Here is an 18071-nt window from a genome sequence, read left to right on the forward strand (position 1 = left end):
CGGGCCGGATTCCGAGGAAAATTCTCAAACTCTGAAAACTGCTCAGAAACGTTTGAACCAAACATTTGTTCTATAAAAGAATGAGCCTTAAAAAGTAAATTTGAATCGGGGTATTTCTAGTATGGTCTGGGAGAGAGCGACAGGTGTTTGTATGTTCCCTGTTTATTTGCGCGCAAATAGAATATATCGAAGAAGAAATACGGAAATATTGTCAATTCAGATAATAAATCATCATTCAAAATGTAAATGAATAATTTATTCTGTATGTAAGTACTATATTCATTGATAAGTAAGTGAATTTTAGCTAAAAAGAATTAAATATGATACCTAAAAGATAAGGAAATATCATACAAAATTCAGAACGTATTCATGGTATCATATTTAATCAGAATTAGACGACACACTGGTCCGTTTTGTACGTAATAAGGACATTTAAATTCCGGCGGTAAATATGCGCTACTATTTTAGTTCACAGAAATTCCGCTATCGTTATTCGTAGGGGCAGCGCTGTACGGTAACTATCTAACTCAGCCTCGCAATCTTACTGCGGCATGCGAGTAATACAGATATTTTTCTTAGCCGAATTTCGTTCATTATCTAATACGATTCCATTGTATATGAATAATTCTACTATCGTTCAAGGTTTTTTGAAGGGCATCTTCTTTTTAAAACGAACTTTAAACCATTTTTGATAGAACTCTTTTGTCCGCGGAATCTATAAGCATCCGGTAAAGCGGTAGGCTCACATGCCAAAGGAAGAATTTCAAGCAAATTAAATTTTATTCTCTAAAATAGTACATTCAACTACCACTAACACTGTAACCAGAAAAAAATGCTCTGAAACTATTAAACTATTAAAGAAACAATTTTCTATGAAAGAATAAGGCTTAAGGGTAAATTTGAAGTCAAGTTCTCCCAATATTCGTTCGTTTGTTTGTTTATCCTCCCGGTGAGTTCTAACACTGCCCACACATATTTATCCAGTTCATCTGATCCTCATCATCAAACTCTAAAGTCAATAATTCCATCCTAATGATGACAAACATCCTAAAAGATATAAATGAAACTTAATAGATTTGAGGCCACCAATCAGTTATACGGAGTTAGAGTTAAGTCTAGTTACCGGTGTATCAGAGAAATGGCAATCTAAGGTAGCCTACTCCCCAAAATGAGTGTCAGGGGTCAAATATTTTTTGTCTCCGACTTTGATGTCAAATATTCAATTAATTTTTAAGGTAGAAATTGATGCTCTTACTAAAACCCTGTATTATAATTCCTGCAACATAATTACAGGCTGCTTCAAATAACCACATTGACAATTCTTATGAAATGCAGAAAACAGTGTTTACAGATAAACTGCTTTCTCATAATTGTTTTGGAAACTTATAAGAAATTCTACTCACACACTCACTAGCCCTTGTCTAGCAGTAATGGTAGTCCACCGAGTTCCACAAATCCACACCTCCTGGAGTCCACCACTGACTGTATTTTTATGAGTATCAATCCACTTATAGTCCGGTTAGTTGACTAAATAGTCCAGTTAGTTCGTATATAGTCTGGTTAGTTCACTAGTAGTCCAGTTAGTTCACTTATAGTGCGGTTAGTTGACTAGAAGTCCAGTTAGTTCACTAGTAGTCCGGAAGAAGTTCACTGAAGAAATAAAACTGTGATGAATTTCAGTTGAAGTCAACATCCAGTTTCGTGATGAAGTTTACACGACAGCCAGAAGAAAACCTGAAATATAAAATTGAAATCACATTAACAGGAAGACTGACTGAGAGGTTGGGGAGGATGGGGTGAGAGGTTGGGGGAGGATAGGGTGAGAGGTTGGAGGAGGATGGGGTGAGAGGTTGGGAGAGGATGGGATGAGAGGTTGGGGAGGATGGGGTGAGAGGTTGGAGGAGGATGGGGTGAGAGGTTGGGGGAGGATGGGATGAGAGGTTGAGGGAGGATGGGGTGAGAGGTTGGGGGAGGATGGGGTGAGAGGTTGGGGTGAGGTTGAGGGAGGATGGGGTGAGAGGTTGGGGGAAGGATGGGTGAAAAGGGAAGCAAAACAGCACAATTACTCTGACATAGTAAAGGCTTATGCAAAAGTTTTCAGCAGTTTTCAGTACGGCACTGGATTAACAGATTCTCGTTTTACACAAGAGCCCAGCCTGTGGCAGTGGAAGAAAGCTGGTGTAACTAACTGGTTGAGTCAGCTGGTCTTAACCTGCTGAACAAGATGTGGTGCTGGAGGAAGTTAAAGAACAGTTCATCAAGATTTGTGAAACTATCCCCTGCACCATGTGCAATGCAAGCGGCTAGGGTAGTGCGGCCCGTGTAGGCTAGAAAGTGGGTTTTGACACCGAGTAAGGTCCCTGTTAGTCTAGTACCTAGCCGTCGTTCCCCAAACAACCCGGAACTCGTAGTAACAACGACTGACTGATTCAGACTAAATTTGAGTAGGTCCCGGCCTCACTGACACTGACTGTAGTGTAGTAGTGAAGTGTCTGCGAAGTCGCTGGAGGAGTGAGGTCCCCCTAAACTGTGTGTACCTGAGGACATGAAAATGAAATATCATGCATGAATTCTTATCTTTTTAACCAATATCAAAATTCGTACATTTAGAATCATCGCGGCTTTAAAGTCTTTATCAATTGAGGGAATAGTTCACTGTAAATAAAGAATTAGCGATTGAATTGAGCCCGCTCCACAGTAAAAATAGCGCGATCAATTCAATCTCGACCGTCTAGTGCTGCCGCTATGTATAACGATAGCGTGGAAAACGTGAACTAACATAATACTCGCTTGCCAGAGTCTTCGAACGGCAGGAGTAGACGAACTAATTACCGATTTGCGGGCCGGATTCCGAGGAAAATTCTCAAACTCTGAAAACTGCTCAGAAACGTTTGAACCAAACATTTGTTCTATAAAAGAATGAGCCTTAAAAAGTAAATTTGAATCGGGGTATTTCTAGTATGGTCTGGGAGAGAGCGACAGGTGTTTGTATGTTCCCTGTTTATTTGCGCGCAAATAGAATATATCGAAGAAGAAATACGGAAATATTGTCAATTCAGATAATAAATCATCATTCAAAATGTAAATGAATAATTTATTCTGTATGTAAGTACTATATTCATTGATAAGTAAGTGAATTTTAGCTAAAAAGAATTAAATATGATACCTAAAAGATAAGGAAATATCATACAAAATTCAGAACGTATTCATGGTATCATATTTAATCAGAATTAGACGACACACTGGTCCGTTTTGTACGTAATAAGGACATTTAAATTCCGGCGGTAAATATGCGCTACTATTTTAGTTCACAGAAATTCCGCTATCGTTATTCGTAGGGGCAGCGCTGTACGGTAACTATCTAACTCAGCCTCGCAATCTTACTGCGGCATGCGAGTAATACAGATATTTTTCTTAGCCGAATTTCGTTCATTATCTAATACGATTCCATTGTATATGAATAATTCTACTATCGTTCAAGGTTTTTTGAAGGGCATCTTCTTTTTAAAACGAACTTTAAACCATTTTTGATAGAACTCTTTTGTCCGCGGAATCTATAAGCATCCGGTAAAGCGGTAGGCTCACATGCCAAAGGAAGAATTTCAAGCAAATTAAATTTTATTCTCTAAAATAGTACATTCAACTACCACTAACACTGTAACCAGAAAAAAATGCTCTGAAACTATTAAACTATTAAAGAAACAATTTTCTATGAAAGAATAAGGCTTAAGGGTAAATTTGAAGTCAAGTTCTCCCAATATTCGTTCGTTTGTTTGTTTATCCTCCCGGTGAGTTCTAACACTGCCCACACATATTTATCCAGTTCATCTGATCCTCATCATCAAACTCAAAAGTCAATAATTCCATCCTAATGATGACAAACATCCTAAAAGATATAAATGAAACTTAATAGATTTGAGGCCACCAATCAGTTATACGGAGTTAGAGTTAAGTCTAGTTACCGGTGTATCAGAGAAATGGCAATCTAAGGTAGCCTACTCCCCAAAATGAGTGTCAGGGGTCAAATATTTTTTGTCTCCGACTTTGATGTCAAATATTCAATTAATTTCTAAGGTAGAAATTGATGCTCTTACTAAAACCCTGTATTATAATTCCTGCAACATAATTACAGGCTGCTTCAAATAACCACATTGACAATTCTTATGAAATGCAGAAAACAGTGTTTACAGATAAACTGCTTTCTCATAATTGTTTTGGAAACTTATAAGAAATTCTACTCACACACTCACTAGCCCTTGTCTAGCAGTAATGGTAGTCCACCGAGTTCCACAAATCCACACCTCCTGGAGTCCACCACTGACTGTATTTTTATGAGTATCAATCCACTTATAGTCCGGTTAGTTGACTAAATAGTCCAGTTAGTTCGTATATAGTCTGGTTAGTTCACTAGTAGTCCAGTTAGTTCACTTATAGTGCGGTTAGTTGACTAGAAGTCCAGTTAGTTCACTAGTAGTCCGGAAGAAGTTCACTGAAGAAATAAAACTGTGATGAATTTCAGTTGAAGTCAACATCCAGTTTCGTGATGAAGTTTACACGACAGCCAGAAGAAAACCTGAAATATAAAATTGAAATCACATTAACAGGAAGACTGACTGAGAGGTTGGGGAGGATGGGGTGAGAGGTTGGGGGAGGATAGGGTGAGAGGTTGGAGGAGGATGGGGTGAGAGGTTGGGGGAGGATGGGATGAGAGGTTGGGGAGGATGGGGTGAGAGGTTGGAGGAGGATGGGGTGAGAGGTTGGGGGAGGATGGGATGAGAGGTTGAGGGAGGATGGGGTGAGAGGTTGGGGGAGGATGGGGTGAGAGGTTGGGGTGAGGTTGAGGGAGGATGGGGTGAGAGGTTGGGGGAAGGATGGGTGAAAAGGGAAGCAAAACAGCACAATTACTCTGACATAGTAAAGGCTTATGCAAAAGTTTTCAGCAGTTTTCAGTACGGCACTGGATTAACAGATTCTCGTTTTACACAAGAGCCCAGCCTGTGGCAGTGGAAGAAAGCTGGTGTAACTAACTGGTCGAGTCAGCTGGTCTTAACCTGCTGAACAAGATATGGTGCTGGAGGAAGTTAAAGAACAGTTCATCAAGATTTGTGAAACTATCCCCTGCACCATGTGCAATGCAAGCGGCTAGGGTAGTGCGGCCCGTGTAGGCTAGAAAGTGGGTTTTGACACCGAGTAAGGTCCCTGTTAGTCTAGTACCTAGCCGTCGTTCCCCAAACAACCCGGAACTCGTAGTAACAACGACTGACTGATTCAGACTAAATTTGGGTAGGTCCCGGCCTCACTGACACTGACTGTCGACGTCGTGAAGTGTCTGCGAAGTCGCTGGAGGAGTGAGGTCCCCCTAAACTGTGTGTACCGGACTCGATCCGTGCACAAAGGCCAACAGTTAGAGGCCACTCGATCCGTGCACAAAGGCCAACAGTTAGAGGCCACTCGATCCGTGCACAAAGGCCAACAGTTAGAGGACTCGATCCGTGCACAAAGGCCAACAGTTAGAGGACTCGATCCGTACACAAAGGCCAACAGTTAGAGGCCACTCGATCCGTGCACAAAGGCCAACAGTTAGAGGACTCGATCCGTGCACAAAGGCCAACAGTTAGAGGACTCGACCCGTGCACAAAGGCCAACAGTTAGAGGACTCGATCCGTGCACAAAGGCCAACAGTTAGAGGACTCGATCCGTGCACAAAGGCCAACAGTTAGAGGACTCGATCCGTGCACAAAGGCCAACAGTTATAGGACTCGATCCGTGCACAAAGGCCAACAGTTACAGGACTCGATCCGTGCACAAAGGCCAACAGTTACAGGACTCGATCCGTGCACAAAGGCCAACAGTTAGAGGACTCGATCCGTGCACAAAGGCCAACAGTTAGAGGCCACTCGATCCGTGCACAAAGGCCAACAGTTAGAGGCCACTCGATCCGTGCACAAAGGCCAACAGTTAGAGGACTCGATCCGTGCACAAAGGCCAACAGTTAGAGGCCACTCGATCCGTGCACAAAGGCCAACAGTTAGAGGACTCGATCCGTGCACAAAGGCCAACAGTTAGAGGACTCGATCCGTGCACAAAGGCCAACAGTTAGAGGACTCGATCCGTGCACAAAGGCCAACAGTTAGAGGACTCGATCCGTACACAAAGGCCAACAGTTAGAGGCCACTCGATCCGTGCACAAAGGCCAACAGTTAGAGGACTCGATCCGTACACAAAGGCCAACAGTTAGAGGACTCGATCCGTACACAAAGGCCAACAGTTAGAGGACTCGATCCGTGCACAAAGGCCAACAGTTAGAGGACTCGATCCGTGCACAAAGGCCAACAGTTAGGGGACTCGATCCGTGCACAAAGGCCAACAGTTAGAGGACTCGATCCGTGCACAAAGGCCAAAAGTTAGGGGACTCGATCCGTGCACAAAGGCCAACAGTTAGGGGACTCGATCCGTGCACAAAGGCCAACAGTTAGGGGACTCGATCCGTGCACAAAGGCCAACACTTAGAGGACTCGATCCGTGCACAAAGGCCAACAGTTAGAGGACTCGATCCGTGCACAAAGGCCAACAGTTAGAGGACTCGATCCGTACACAAAGGCCAACAGTTAGAGGACTCGATCCGTGCACAAAGGCCAACAGTTAGAGGACTCGATCCGTGCACAAAGGCCAACAGTTAGAGGACTCGATCCGTACACAAAGGCCAACAGTTAGAGGACTCGATCCGTACACAAAGGCCAACAGTTAGAAGACTCGATCCGTGCACAAAGGCCAACAGTTAGAGGACTCGATCCGTACACAAAGGCCAACAGTTAGAGGACTCGATCCGTGCACAAAGGCCAACAGTTAGAGGACTCGATCCGTGCACAAAGGCCAACAGTTAGAGGACTCGATCCGTACACAAAGGCCAACAGTTAGAGGACTCGATCCGTGCACAAAGGCCAACAGTTAGAGGACTCGATCCGTGCACAAAGGCCAACAGTTACAGGACTCGATCCGTGCACAAAGGCCAACAGTTACAGGACTCGATCCGTGCACAAAGGCCAACAGTTAGAGGACTCGATCCGTGCACAAAGGCCAACAGTTAGAGGACTCGATCCGTGCACAAAGGCCAACACTTAGAGGACTCGATCCGTGCACAAAGGCCAACAGTTAGAGGCCACTCGATCCGTGCACAAAGGCCAACAGTTAGAGGCCACTCGATCCGTGCACAAAGGCCAACAGTTAGAGGACTCGATCCGTGCACAAAGGCCAACAGTTAGAGGCCACTCGATCCGTGCACAAAGGCCAACAGTTAGAGGACTCGATCCGAAAACAAAGGCCAACAGTTAGAGGACTCGATCCGTACACAAAGCCCAACAGTTAGAGGACTCGATCCGTGCACAAAGGCCAACAGTTAGGGGACTCGATCCGTGCACAAAGGCCAACAGTTAGAGGACTCGATCCGTACACAAAGGCCAACACTTAGAGGCCACTCGATCCGTGCACAAAGGCCAACAGTTAGAGGACTCGATCCGTACACAAAGGCCAACAGTTAGAGGCCACTCGATCCGTGCACAAAGGCCAACAGTTAGAGGACTCGATCCGTACACAAAGGCCAACAGTTAGAGGACTCGATCCGAAAACAAAGGCCAACAGTTAGAGGACTCGATCCGTACACAAAGGCCAACAGTTAGAGGACTCGATCCGTGCACAAAGGCCAACAGTTACAGGACTCGATCCGTGCACAAAGGCCAAAAGTTAGGGGACTCGATCCGTGCACAAAGGCCAACAGTTAGGGGACTCGATCCGTGCACAAAGGCCAACAGTTAGGGGACTCGATCCGTGCACAAAGGCCAACACTTAGAGGACTCGATCCGTGCACAAAGGCCAACAGTTAGAGGACTCGATCCGTGCACTAAGGCCAACAGTTAGAGGACTCGATCCGTGCACAAAGGCCAACAGTTAGAGGACTCGATCCGTACACAAAGGCCAACAGTTAGAGGACTCGATCCGTGCACAAAGGCCAACAGTTAGAGGACTCGATCCGTGCACAAAGGCCAACAGTTAGGGGACTCGATCCGTGCACAAAGGCCAACAGTTAGAGGACTCGATCCGTGCACAAAGGCCAACAGTTATAGGACTCGATCCGTGCACAAAGGCCAACAGTTACAGGACTCGATCCGTGCACAAAGGCCAACAGTTAGAGGACTCGATCCGTACACAAAGGCCAACACTTAGAGGCCACTCGATCCGTGCACAAAGGCCAACAGTTAGAGGACTCGATCCGTACACAAAGGCCAACAGTTAGAGGCCACTCGATCCGTGCACAAAGGCCAACAGTTAGAGGACTCGATCCGTGCACAAAGGCCAACAGTTAGAGGACTCGATCCGTGCACAAAGGCCAACAGTTAGAGGACTCGATCCGTGCACAAAGGCCAACAGTTATAGGACTCGATCCGTGCACAAAGGCCAACAGTTACAGGACTCGATCCGTGCACAAAGGCCAACAGTTACAGGACTCGATCCGTGCACAAAGGCCAACAGTTACAGGACTCGATCCGTGCACAAAGGCCAACAGTTACAGGACTCGATCCGTGCACAAAGGCCAACAGTTACAGGACTCGATCCGTGCACAAAGGCCAACAGTTACAGGACTCGATCCGTGCACAAAGGCCAACAGTTAGAGGCCACTCGATCCGTGCACAAAGGCCAACAGTTAGAGGCCACTCGATCCGTGCACAAAGGCCAACAGTTAGAGGCCACTCGATCCGTGCACAAAGGCCAACAGTTAGAGGACTCGATCCGTGCACAAAGGCCAACAGTTAGAGGCCACTCGATCCGTGCATAAAGGCCAACAGTTAGAGGACTCGATCCGTGCACAAAGGCCAACAGTTAGGGGACTCGATCCGTGCACAAAGGCCAACAGTTAGAGGACTCGATCCGTGCACAAAGGCCAACAGTTAGAGGACTCGATCCGTACACAAAGGCCAACAGTTAGAGGCCACTCGATCCGTGCACAAAGGCCAACAGTTAGAGGACTCGATCCGTACACAAAGGCCAACAGTTAGAGGACTCGATCCGTACACAAAGGCCAACAGTTAGAGGACTCGATCCGTGCACAAAGGCCAACAGTTAGAGGACTCGATCCGTGCACAAAGGCCAACAGTTAGGGGACTCGATCCGTGCACAAAGGCCAACAGTTAGAGGACTCGATCCGTGCACAAAGGCCAAAAGTTAGGGGACTCGATCCGTGCACAAAGGCCAACAGTTAGGGGACTCGATCCGTGCACAAAGGCCAACAGTTAGGGGACTCGATCCGTGCACAAAGGCCAACACTTAGAGGACTCGATCCGTGCACAAAGGCCAACAGTTAGAGGACTCGATCCGTGCACTAAGGCCAACAGTTAGAGGACTCGATCCGTGCACAAAGGCCAACAGTTAGAGGACTCGATCCGTACACAAAGGCCAACAGTTAGAGGACTCGATCCGTGCACAAAGGCCAACAGTTAGAGGACTCGATCCGTGCACAAAGGCCAACAGTTAGAGGACTCGATCCGTACACAAAGGCCAACAGTTAGAGGACTCGATCCGTACACAAAGGCCAACAGTTAGAAGACTCGATCCGTGCACAAAGGCCAACAGTTAGAGGACTCGATCCGTACACAAAGGCCAACAGTTAGAGGACTCGATCCGTGCACAAAGGCCAACAGTTAGAGGACTCGATCCGTACACAAAGGCCAACAGTTAGAGGACTCGATCCGTGCACAAAGGCCAACAGTTAGAGGACTCGATCCGAAAACAAAGGCCAACAGTTACAGGACTCGATCCGTGCACAAAGGCCAACAGTTACAGGACTCGATCCGTGCACAAAGGCCAACAGTTAGAGGACTCGATCCGTGCACAAAGGCCAACAGTTAGAGGACTCGATCCGTGCACAAAGGCCAACACTTAGAGGACTCGATCCGTGCACAAAGGCCAACACTTAGAGGACTCGATCCGTGCACAAAGGCCAACAGTTAGAGGCCACTCGATCCGTGCACAAAGGCCAACAGTTAGAGGACTCGATCCGTGCACAAAGGCCAACAGTTAGAGGCCACTCGATCCGTGCACAAAGGCCAACAGTTAGAGGACTCGATCCGAAAACAAAGGCCAACAGTTAGAGGACTCGATCCGTGCACAAAGGCCAACAGTTAGAGGACTCGATCCGTGCACAAAGGCCAACAGTTAGGGGACTCGATCCGTGCACAAAGGCCAACAGTTAGAGGACTCGATCCGTGCACAAAGGCCAACAGTTAGAGGACTCGATCCGTGCACAAAGGCCAACAGTTAGAGAACTCGATCCGTGCACAAAGGCCAACAGTTATAGGACTCGATCCGTGCACAAAGGCCAACAGTTACAGGACTCGATCCGTGCACAAAGGCCAACAGTTAGAGGACTCGATCCGTACACAAAGGCCAACACTTAGAGGCCACTCGATCCGTGCACAAAGGCCAACAGTTAGAGGACTCGATCCGTACACAAAGGCCAACAGTTAGAGGCCACTCGATCCGTGCACAAAGGCCAACAGTTAGAGGACTCGATCCGTGCACAAAGGCCAACAGTTAGGGGACTCGATCCGTGCACAAAGGCCAACAGTTAGAGGACTCGATCCGTGCACAAAGGCCAACAGTTAGAGGACTCGATCCGTGCACAAAGGCCAACAGTTAGAGGACTCGATCCGTGCACAAAGGCCAACAGTTATAGGACTCGATCCGTGCACAAAGGCCAACAGTTACAGGACTCGATCCGTGCACAAAGGCCAACAGTTACAGGACTCGATCCGTGCACAAAGGCCAACAGTTAGAGGACTCGATCCGTGCACAAAGGCCAACAGTTACAGGACTCGATCCGTGCACAAAGGCCAACAGTTACAGGACTCGATCCGTGCACAAAGGCCAACAGTTAGAGGACTCGATCCGTGCACAAAGGCCAACAGTTAGAGGCCACTCGATCCGTGCACAAAGGCCAACAGTTAGAGGCCACTCGATCCGTGCACAAAGGCCAACAGTTAGAGGCCACTCGATCCGTGCACAAAGGCCAACAGTTTGAGGACTCGATCCGTGCACAAAGGCCAACAGTTAGAGGCCACTCGATCCCGTGCACAAAGGCCAACAGTTAGAGGACTCGATCCGTGCACAAAGGCCAACAGTTCGAGGACTCGATCCGTGCACAAAGGCCAACAGTTAGAGGACTCGATCCGTGCACAAAGGCCAACAGTTAGAGGACTCGATCCGTACACAAAGGCCAACAGTTAGAGGCCACTCGATCCGTGCACAAAGGCCAACAGTTAGAGGACTCGATCCGTACACAAAGGCCAACAGTTAGAGGACTCGATCCGTACACAAAGGCCAACAGTTAGAGGACTCGATCCGTGCACAAAGGCCAACAGTTAGAGGACTCGATCCGTGCACAAAGGCCAACAGTTAGGGGACTCGATCCGTGCACAAAGGCCAACAGTTAGAGGACTCGATCCGTGCACAAATGCCAACACTTAGAGGACTCGATCCGTGCACAAAGGCCAACAGTTAGAGGACTCGATCCGTACACAAAGGCCAACAGTTAGAGGACTCGATCCGTGCACAAAGGCCAACAGTTAGAGGACTCGATCCGTACACAAAGGCCAACAGTTAGAGGCCACTCGATCCGTACACAAAGGCCAACAGTTAGAGGACTCGATAAATAAGTAATGAAATCGGGCGATAATGGTGATCGGTCATTTTATCTCCACGCCGATGTTGTTATGCTAAGCATTTTAATCGCAGTCATTTCATGCACATACATTTCAAATTTTTCGGGTGGAATTGCGAACTGGAAATCGTTCCAGTCCGGTCCATTCTGACGCAAATTCGCTGGTGTCGTCGTTTTCACTGGTGTCGACTTCGTTTTCGATAAAGGTGACACTGACATATTCAACTTCATTCTCTTAGGCGGAGTCGACTTTTCCAACTCATCGCTCGATACTGAACTTGAGTCAAGTTTTAATTAGAAGTATGTTCAGTAATACAAGACGATAGATAGCAGTAAGATCCTAACCATCAGTGTCCATTTCCGTTGATTCATCCGCGAACGGATCGTAATCGGAATCCATGCTGAAATGAAAGACATCAATACGTAATCAATATTTCGCCAATTTGAGGCATTTTAGGGGGGTCTAAAAAAATATTTCTAGGGTACCGAGCGCTTTGAAACTTCTAGGGTACACGTATAAATATCTAATCTATCGCTGGAACATACGACACCGGATCTAAAAAATCATGGCTCAAAATGACTCCGAAAAAATCAATATTTCGCCAATTTGAGGCATTTTAGGGGGGTCTAAAAAAAATATTTCTAGGCTACTGAGTGCTTTGAAACTTCTAGGGTACACGTATAAATATCTAATCTATCGCTGAAACATACGACACCGGATCTCGGATCAACCAAAAAACCAGCGGCCCAAAATAACTAAAAAATGACAATATTTCAGGGTTTTTGGGGTATTAAAAATATTTTTAGGGTACCGTGCATCCTGAAAATTGATAAACACACCTCAAAACATCTAATGTTATAGAAAATAATTTGACACCGGGTCTATTAGTCTTTTCAATAAAATTTTATTGAATTGGGACACAGTGACTTGCATTGAGCATTCATCCTATTCCGCGATCAATTCAATCTCGACCGTCTAGTGCTGCCGCTATGTATAACGATAGCGTGGAAAACGTGAACTAACATAGTACTCGCTTGCCAGAGTCTTCGAACGGCAGGAGTGGACGAACTAATTACCGATTTGCGGGCCGGATTCCGAGGAAAATTCTTAAACTCTGAAAACTGCTCAGAAACGTTTGAACCAAACATTTGTTCTATAAAAGAATGAGCCTTAAAAAGTAAATTTGAATCGGGGTATTTCTAGTATGGTCTGGGAGAGAGCGACAGGTGTTTGTATGTTCCCTGTTTATTTGCGCGCAAATAGAATATATCGAAGAAGAAATACGGAAAATTTGTCAATTCAGATAATAAATCATCATTCAAAATGTAAATGAATAATATATTCTGTATGTAAGTACTATATTCATTGATAAGTAAGTGAATTTTAGCTAAAAAGAATTAAATATGATACCTAAAAAATAAGGAAATATCATAAAAAATTCAGAACGTATTCATAGTATCATATTTAATCAGAATTAGACGCCACACTGGTCTGTATTGTACGTAATAAGGACATTTAAATTCCGGCGGTAAATATGCGCTACTATTTTAGTTCACAGAAATTCCGCTATCGTTATTCGTAGGGGCAGCGCTGTACGGTAAATATCTAACTCAGCCTCGCAATCTTACTGTGGCATGCGAGTAATACAGATATTTTTCTTAGCCGAATTTCGTTCATTATCTAATACGATTCCATTGTATATGAATAATTCTACTATCGTTCAAGGTTTTTTGAAGGGAATCTTCTTTTTAAAACGAACTTCAAACCATTTTTGATAGAACTCTTTTGTCCGCGGAATCTATTAGCATCCGGTAAAGCGGTAGGCTCACATGCCAAAGGAAGAATTTCAAGCAAATTAAATTTTATTCTCTAATATAGTACATTCAACTACCTCTAACACTGTAACCAGAAAAAAATGCTCTGAAACTATTAAAGAAACAATTTTCTATGAAAGAATAAGGCTTAAGGGTAAATTTGAAGTCAAGTTCTCCCAATATTCGTTCGTTTGTTTGTTTATCCTCCCGGTGAGTTCTAACACTGCCCACACATATTTATCCAGTTCATCTGATCCTGATCATCGAACTCAAAAGTCAATAATTCCATCCTAAAGATGACAAACATCCTAAAAGATATAAATGAAACTTAATAGATTTGAGGCCACCAATCAGTTATACGGAGTTAGAGTTAAGTCTAATTACCGGTGTATCAGAGAAATGGCAATCTAAAAGAAATTCTACTCACACTCACTAGCCCTTGTCTAGCAGTAATGGTAGTCCACTTGGCGTCATACTGAGAATGCATGAAATTTTTTATACTGAATGTACACAATTATATTCAGTCTCCAACCAGTTTCTGTTGAGATAAGCAAAATCCAAGGGAAAAGATAACTGCATATTTATCTATAAAGAATGCATTTAATTGTAAAGTATTTATTTTCTTGTAAATTGATATCAGTGAAAAACAAAGAGTCAGTTGATTTAAGTACAATACACGTAGTGCTGCTATTCTATATCAATTAAATTATCATCCACTTCATCTCCGTCTGACGGTGAACAATTAGTCAAAGACAAAACTTCCTCTTTTCGAAATAAACCACTTCGTTTTTCTTTCAGTAATTGACGATATTCTTTTCTTTGTCTTTGTCGTATTTCTTTTGTCTGTTGAGTTCGACGTTCTTTTGGATGTTTCTGTAAAACGGTATTAAACAATATCAGTAAATTATACCGAACATGAGGTGCTGGCATTACTAGACAATAGGTATCAAGGGTGGATCCAGTCTACCGGTTAAACGGTACTCACGATTGTAGAAGTGACCAGTTCTATTTTACAAGTTATGGTAGAAGTAATTTAAAATGGTCAATTTGAATAATTGTAAATGTGTATAATTCTTATTTCTTTTATGAATAATTTTCCTTTAACACAAGTCAAAAATGTCAAATTTTGTGGATAAATGGAAGGATAGATTTCATGCCCCACATTGACTCTCAGAGATTGCATCTCAGAGCCCCAAAAATTTTTAATTTTCTATGATATCGGTGCCCTGCCATAGCTGAGCAGTATTCAGAAACCGAGCCCCTAAATCCTGGACCCTGAAAACACAGATATTTCACTCTACAATACCGTAATGAAGGGGTGCAGGGGTCACAGATTAATGACCCCAAACGGTAGGGGTTCATATCGTTTACCTTGAGATGTTTTTTGTGAGTAGGTGAAGCAGTCGACGAACTACAGCTGCTGCTGCTGCTGCTGTTGCATCTATGATTCACAACTAATTCCACTGTTATATGCTGACGTAGATATTCACGAACCATGTGAAGTTTTCGATCGTTTAAATCGTCCAAATCTAAAAATTAAACAATAACAGATCCGTAAGACACCTTTAACAAATATAAATTTAACGATTTCAAACAGAGTTAGCCCATTTCAAAAACTTATTGATAATTATCAAATCCCAATTGCAACAATTTTTCATATCTATGGATAAAGGTACCCAATTGAAATTCAATTTCAATTTCAGATTTTCAGAAAACACGAAGGAATACATTACCTATTATAAATTCAGTATCAGTCGGTGAAACTCGAGCTTGTGGACTGATGATTCCTATCACTTCTAACTGATCTCTCAGTTCTAATTGTTGGCTGATTATTTGGCTTAATTCTTCAATAGTCGTGAGCTGTTCATCATCGGACATCCCAGACCTGAAAACATTGATAAGTGAGATGAGATTGGGCACCTACAAGGTTACTGTGGCAAGTGAAGATCCACCAGATGGTGCTCGTCCACAAATCAGTTTCGTCGACTTTTCACTACCAAACATTGACCGTAAATTTATCTCATATCTTTCTTGTTTCAGATCTACCTGAAAACTGAGTTCAAAGCTGATTGGGTCCAGGGTTGTTTGAAAACTACCCAGGGATGATTGCCAAGTTTCACTGTAAGAGGAAACTAGAGGCTTAAAAGTTCAGACAAAAAACAACCTCTTTTTCTGATCGACCCAATTTTTCTTGTGCTGATAGGCCTTTGGTGGAGACATATTCACAGTTCATAAACTCATGATGACAATTGTTTGAAATGCAAATCTTCAGAAGTATGCTCGAAGTGCAGATTTTGAAGAGCTAAAGAAACAACTAGATTCGATTGACAGATGAAACATGAACGCATTTAAGAGTGACAGAGCTTCTCTCCAAGAGTGCGCTGATAAATTCATTCCAAGAAAATAAGACCGACTGATAGTCATGCCATCTGTAGGGATAAACCTCAAAATGAATGTAATCTTTAATCCTGACACTTATTCATATTACGTGCGACAAATATGATAAGATTTAAGAATTTCAAGATACATTAATGTGGCACTTGTACTAACTCAAACAGCGGTTGTTAACGCTCATGAGTCTACTAGAGTGCACAGATAGATGGAACTTCTAAAATAAGTTTCATAGAGTAATTCCTTAAAAAATACAAGAACCATGGCCCAGTTCCACAGTTGTGAGTTAGAGTTAAAACTAGTTGATTTTTAATGAGTTATCTCAGAGTCAAATCTTAACTCACAACTGTGGAACTGGACCCAGAAGATTTAGGACAAATAAGAATCAATGCGAAGCACTTACCAGGTTTTCTTATTGTTTCTGAAATGGATCGATGAGGCTATTGATTTGTTGATGCTGCTGTTATCATTTCTACACAAGACCTCGTGAGGATGTGAGGTCGAAGGACGCGAGGTATTTTTTAACACTGATGACATTAAACCGTAATTACTACTGACTGCATCACCGGCGCCCCCTGTGTTGTTATTCCATGGATCTAAAATATAGCATGTCACATGAATGAATTGAGCTGGATTTCAAGTAAATAACGACATTCTCTTCTCATATTCCAAGTCATTACAACACTGTGCAACTGATTTCATATCACGCTGTCAATACTAACCTGTCATTTGGCAATCATCCAATAAATTCAATAAAGAACTATTCAGATGAACGGAGTCTTCGGGTAAAGGTAAAAGAGGGTCGTCGAATTCCGCATCGAAATCAAACAGTAAATCGTCGCTACATTCAGAACTCGCGACGCTTCCTGCAGACGTGCTACAACTTAATACACGGTTCATCTGTCGAGTTTCCTCTCGAATTTGATCATTTTGATATTTTACCCTGAAATTATGCGAACAATAACAGTAAAATAATCGGACACATGCCTTAATCCGTCGAGGCAATATCAAAAATAATCTGAATCAATCTGCAAGCACAGTACAGGTTGAGTGATAATCTGAGGTAAGCTTGTGATAATCCTAGGGGTGGTAAGTGCAGTCTACTTCACTTCGTTCGAGTGATTCATCCATACATACAGTAATTACAGCCCAATAGACTAACACCATTTGGACAATGAGAAACTTGATTTTACTTAATGGGGAAACAAAAATGAGATACACTTGCGCGTTAAATAGATTCGGCATCATTTTAGTTCTTGTACTGCATTGTATACCGTCCTGTTAAACATACCTATCAATCTCCAATTCTAAATTCGTGATATCAAAATCGAAGTCTAATAAATTGTTTGTAGTATTATTGGTTGCGCTGGTGATCGGGTCGTCATTCAAGATGTCATCTGTACTAAACATAACGTTAAACAGGTCTCCGCTAGTCGCTGTATTCCATGGACTATAAATAGAAAATCAATTATCTTACAAAACATCTTACTCAATGTCAACATTCAAAACCATCATTATACAGAATAATGCCTACAATTTTGTTTGGGCATGACATTTGATATTGACAAGAACAACTCCAGAGCAAGCAGAAATATCTGGGGATGAATTTTTTATTCCTATAATCTTCCATTTTTGATAACACTGCTTGCTTGGCAGTGTGGTATTAAGAAGCTCTTTTGCTCTTTAATGAGCAACCGTTTTAGCTGTGACATGATATGGGCGTATTGCGTACAGACTACAATGGAATGAAAAGCCGGTTCCCTCTCGTCGAGCTCGACTCACCTGCTGCTGGTGAATATACCGGCGTTACAATGGTCAGTCAACATAATTACTGCAATCAGTCGTTATAATTAGAGATGTTGCTATAATTAACAGGTCATGTCGCACGGTACTACACCAATTAAAAACACCACGAACGAAGATAGCAACACAACGCTGAATCAACGTGGATTTACTACGTCACACCAGCAAGCGGGTATCGTTATTTCCGGGTTTTAGTGTCATGCGCCACCGTATAGTGGCAGCACCTTACAGTCAGGAATTTGTCCAATTAGGGTTAGGGTTAGCTGCAAGTGCGCAGAATGGGACAGGCAACCAGTCTACTGAAGATAGAGACCGGTAACCAGTCTAGTTTGTCATCGAATAATTCATAGCT

The 18071-nt window shown here is 43.5% G+C and overlaps 1 protein-coding gene across 1 annotated transcript; it reads right to left on the minus strand.

The window, feature by feature from the left end:
* Nucleotides 1–14124: 14124 nt before the first annotated feature.
* On the minus strand, nucleotides 14125–17898 carry LOC141912833 (uncharacterized). The gene is made up of 7 exons (XM_074804248.1): nucleotides 17699–17898; nucleotides 17208–17366; nucleotides 16639–16859; nucleotides 16320–16512; nucleotides 15259–15410; nucleotides 14897–15054; nucleotides 14125–14398 (listed from the first exon to the last, which is right to left on the minus strand). Exons 1-7 carry the CDS (start codon nucleotides 17740–17742, stop codon nucleotides 14213–14215), a joined length of 1113 nt encoding a protein of 370 aa, XP_074660349.1. The 5' UTR covers nucleotides 17743–17898; the 3' UTR covers nucleotides 14125–14212.
* Nucleotides 17899–18071: the final 173 nt, after the last annotated feature.

Source organism: Tubulanus polymorphus, chromosome 11 (genome assembly GCF_964204645.1).
Source record: "Tubulanus polymorphus chromosome 11, tnTubPoly1.2, whole genome shotgun sequence".
In the NCBI taxonomy this organism is placed as follows: domain Eukaryota; kingdom Metazoa; phylum Nemertea; class Palaeonemertea; order Tubulaniformes; family Tubulanidae; genus Tubulanus; species Tubulanus polymorphus.

What these genes read in the sequence shown, in the direction of transcription:
- LOC141912833 (XM_074804248.1), bottom strand. Translation starts at nt 17,742, where the DNA reads ATGTTGACTGACCATTGTAACGCCGGTATATTCACCAGCAGCAG. An exon ending in TTAGAATTGGAGATTGATAG is followed by an intron (nt 16,860 to 17,207) that starts GTATGTTTAACA and finishes GCATAATTTCAG; the next exon opens with GGTAAAATATCAAAATGATC. An exon ending in CTCACAAAAAACATCTCAAG is followed by an intron (nt 14,399 to 14,896) that starts GTAAACGATATG and finishes ACCGTTTTACAG; the next exon opens with AAACATCCAAAAGAACGTCG.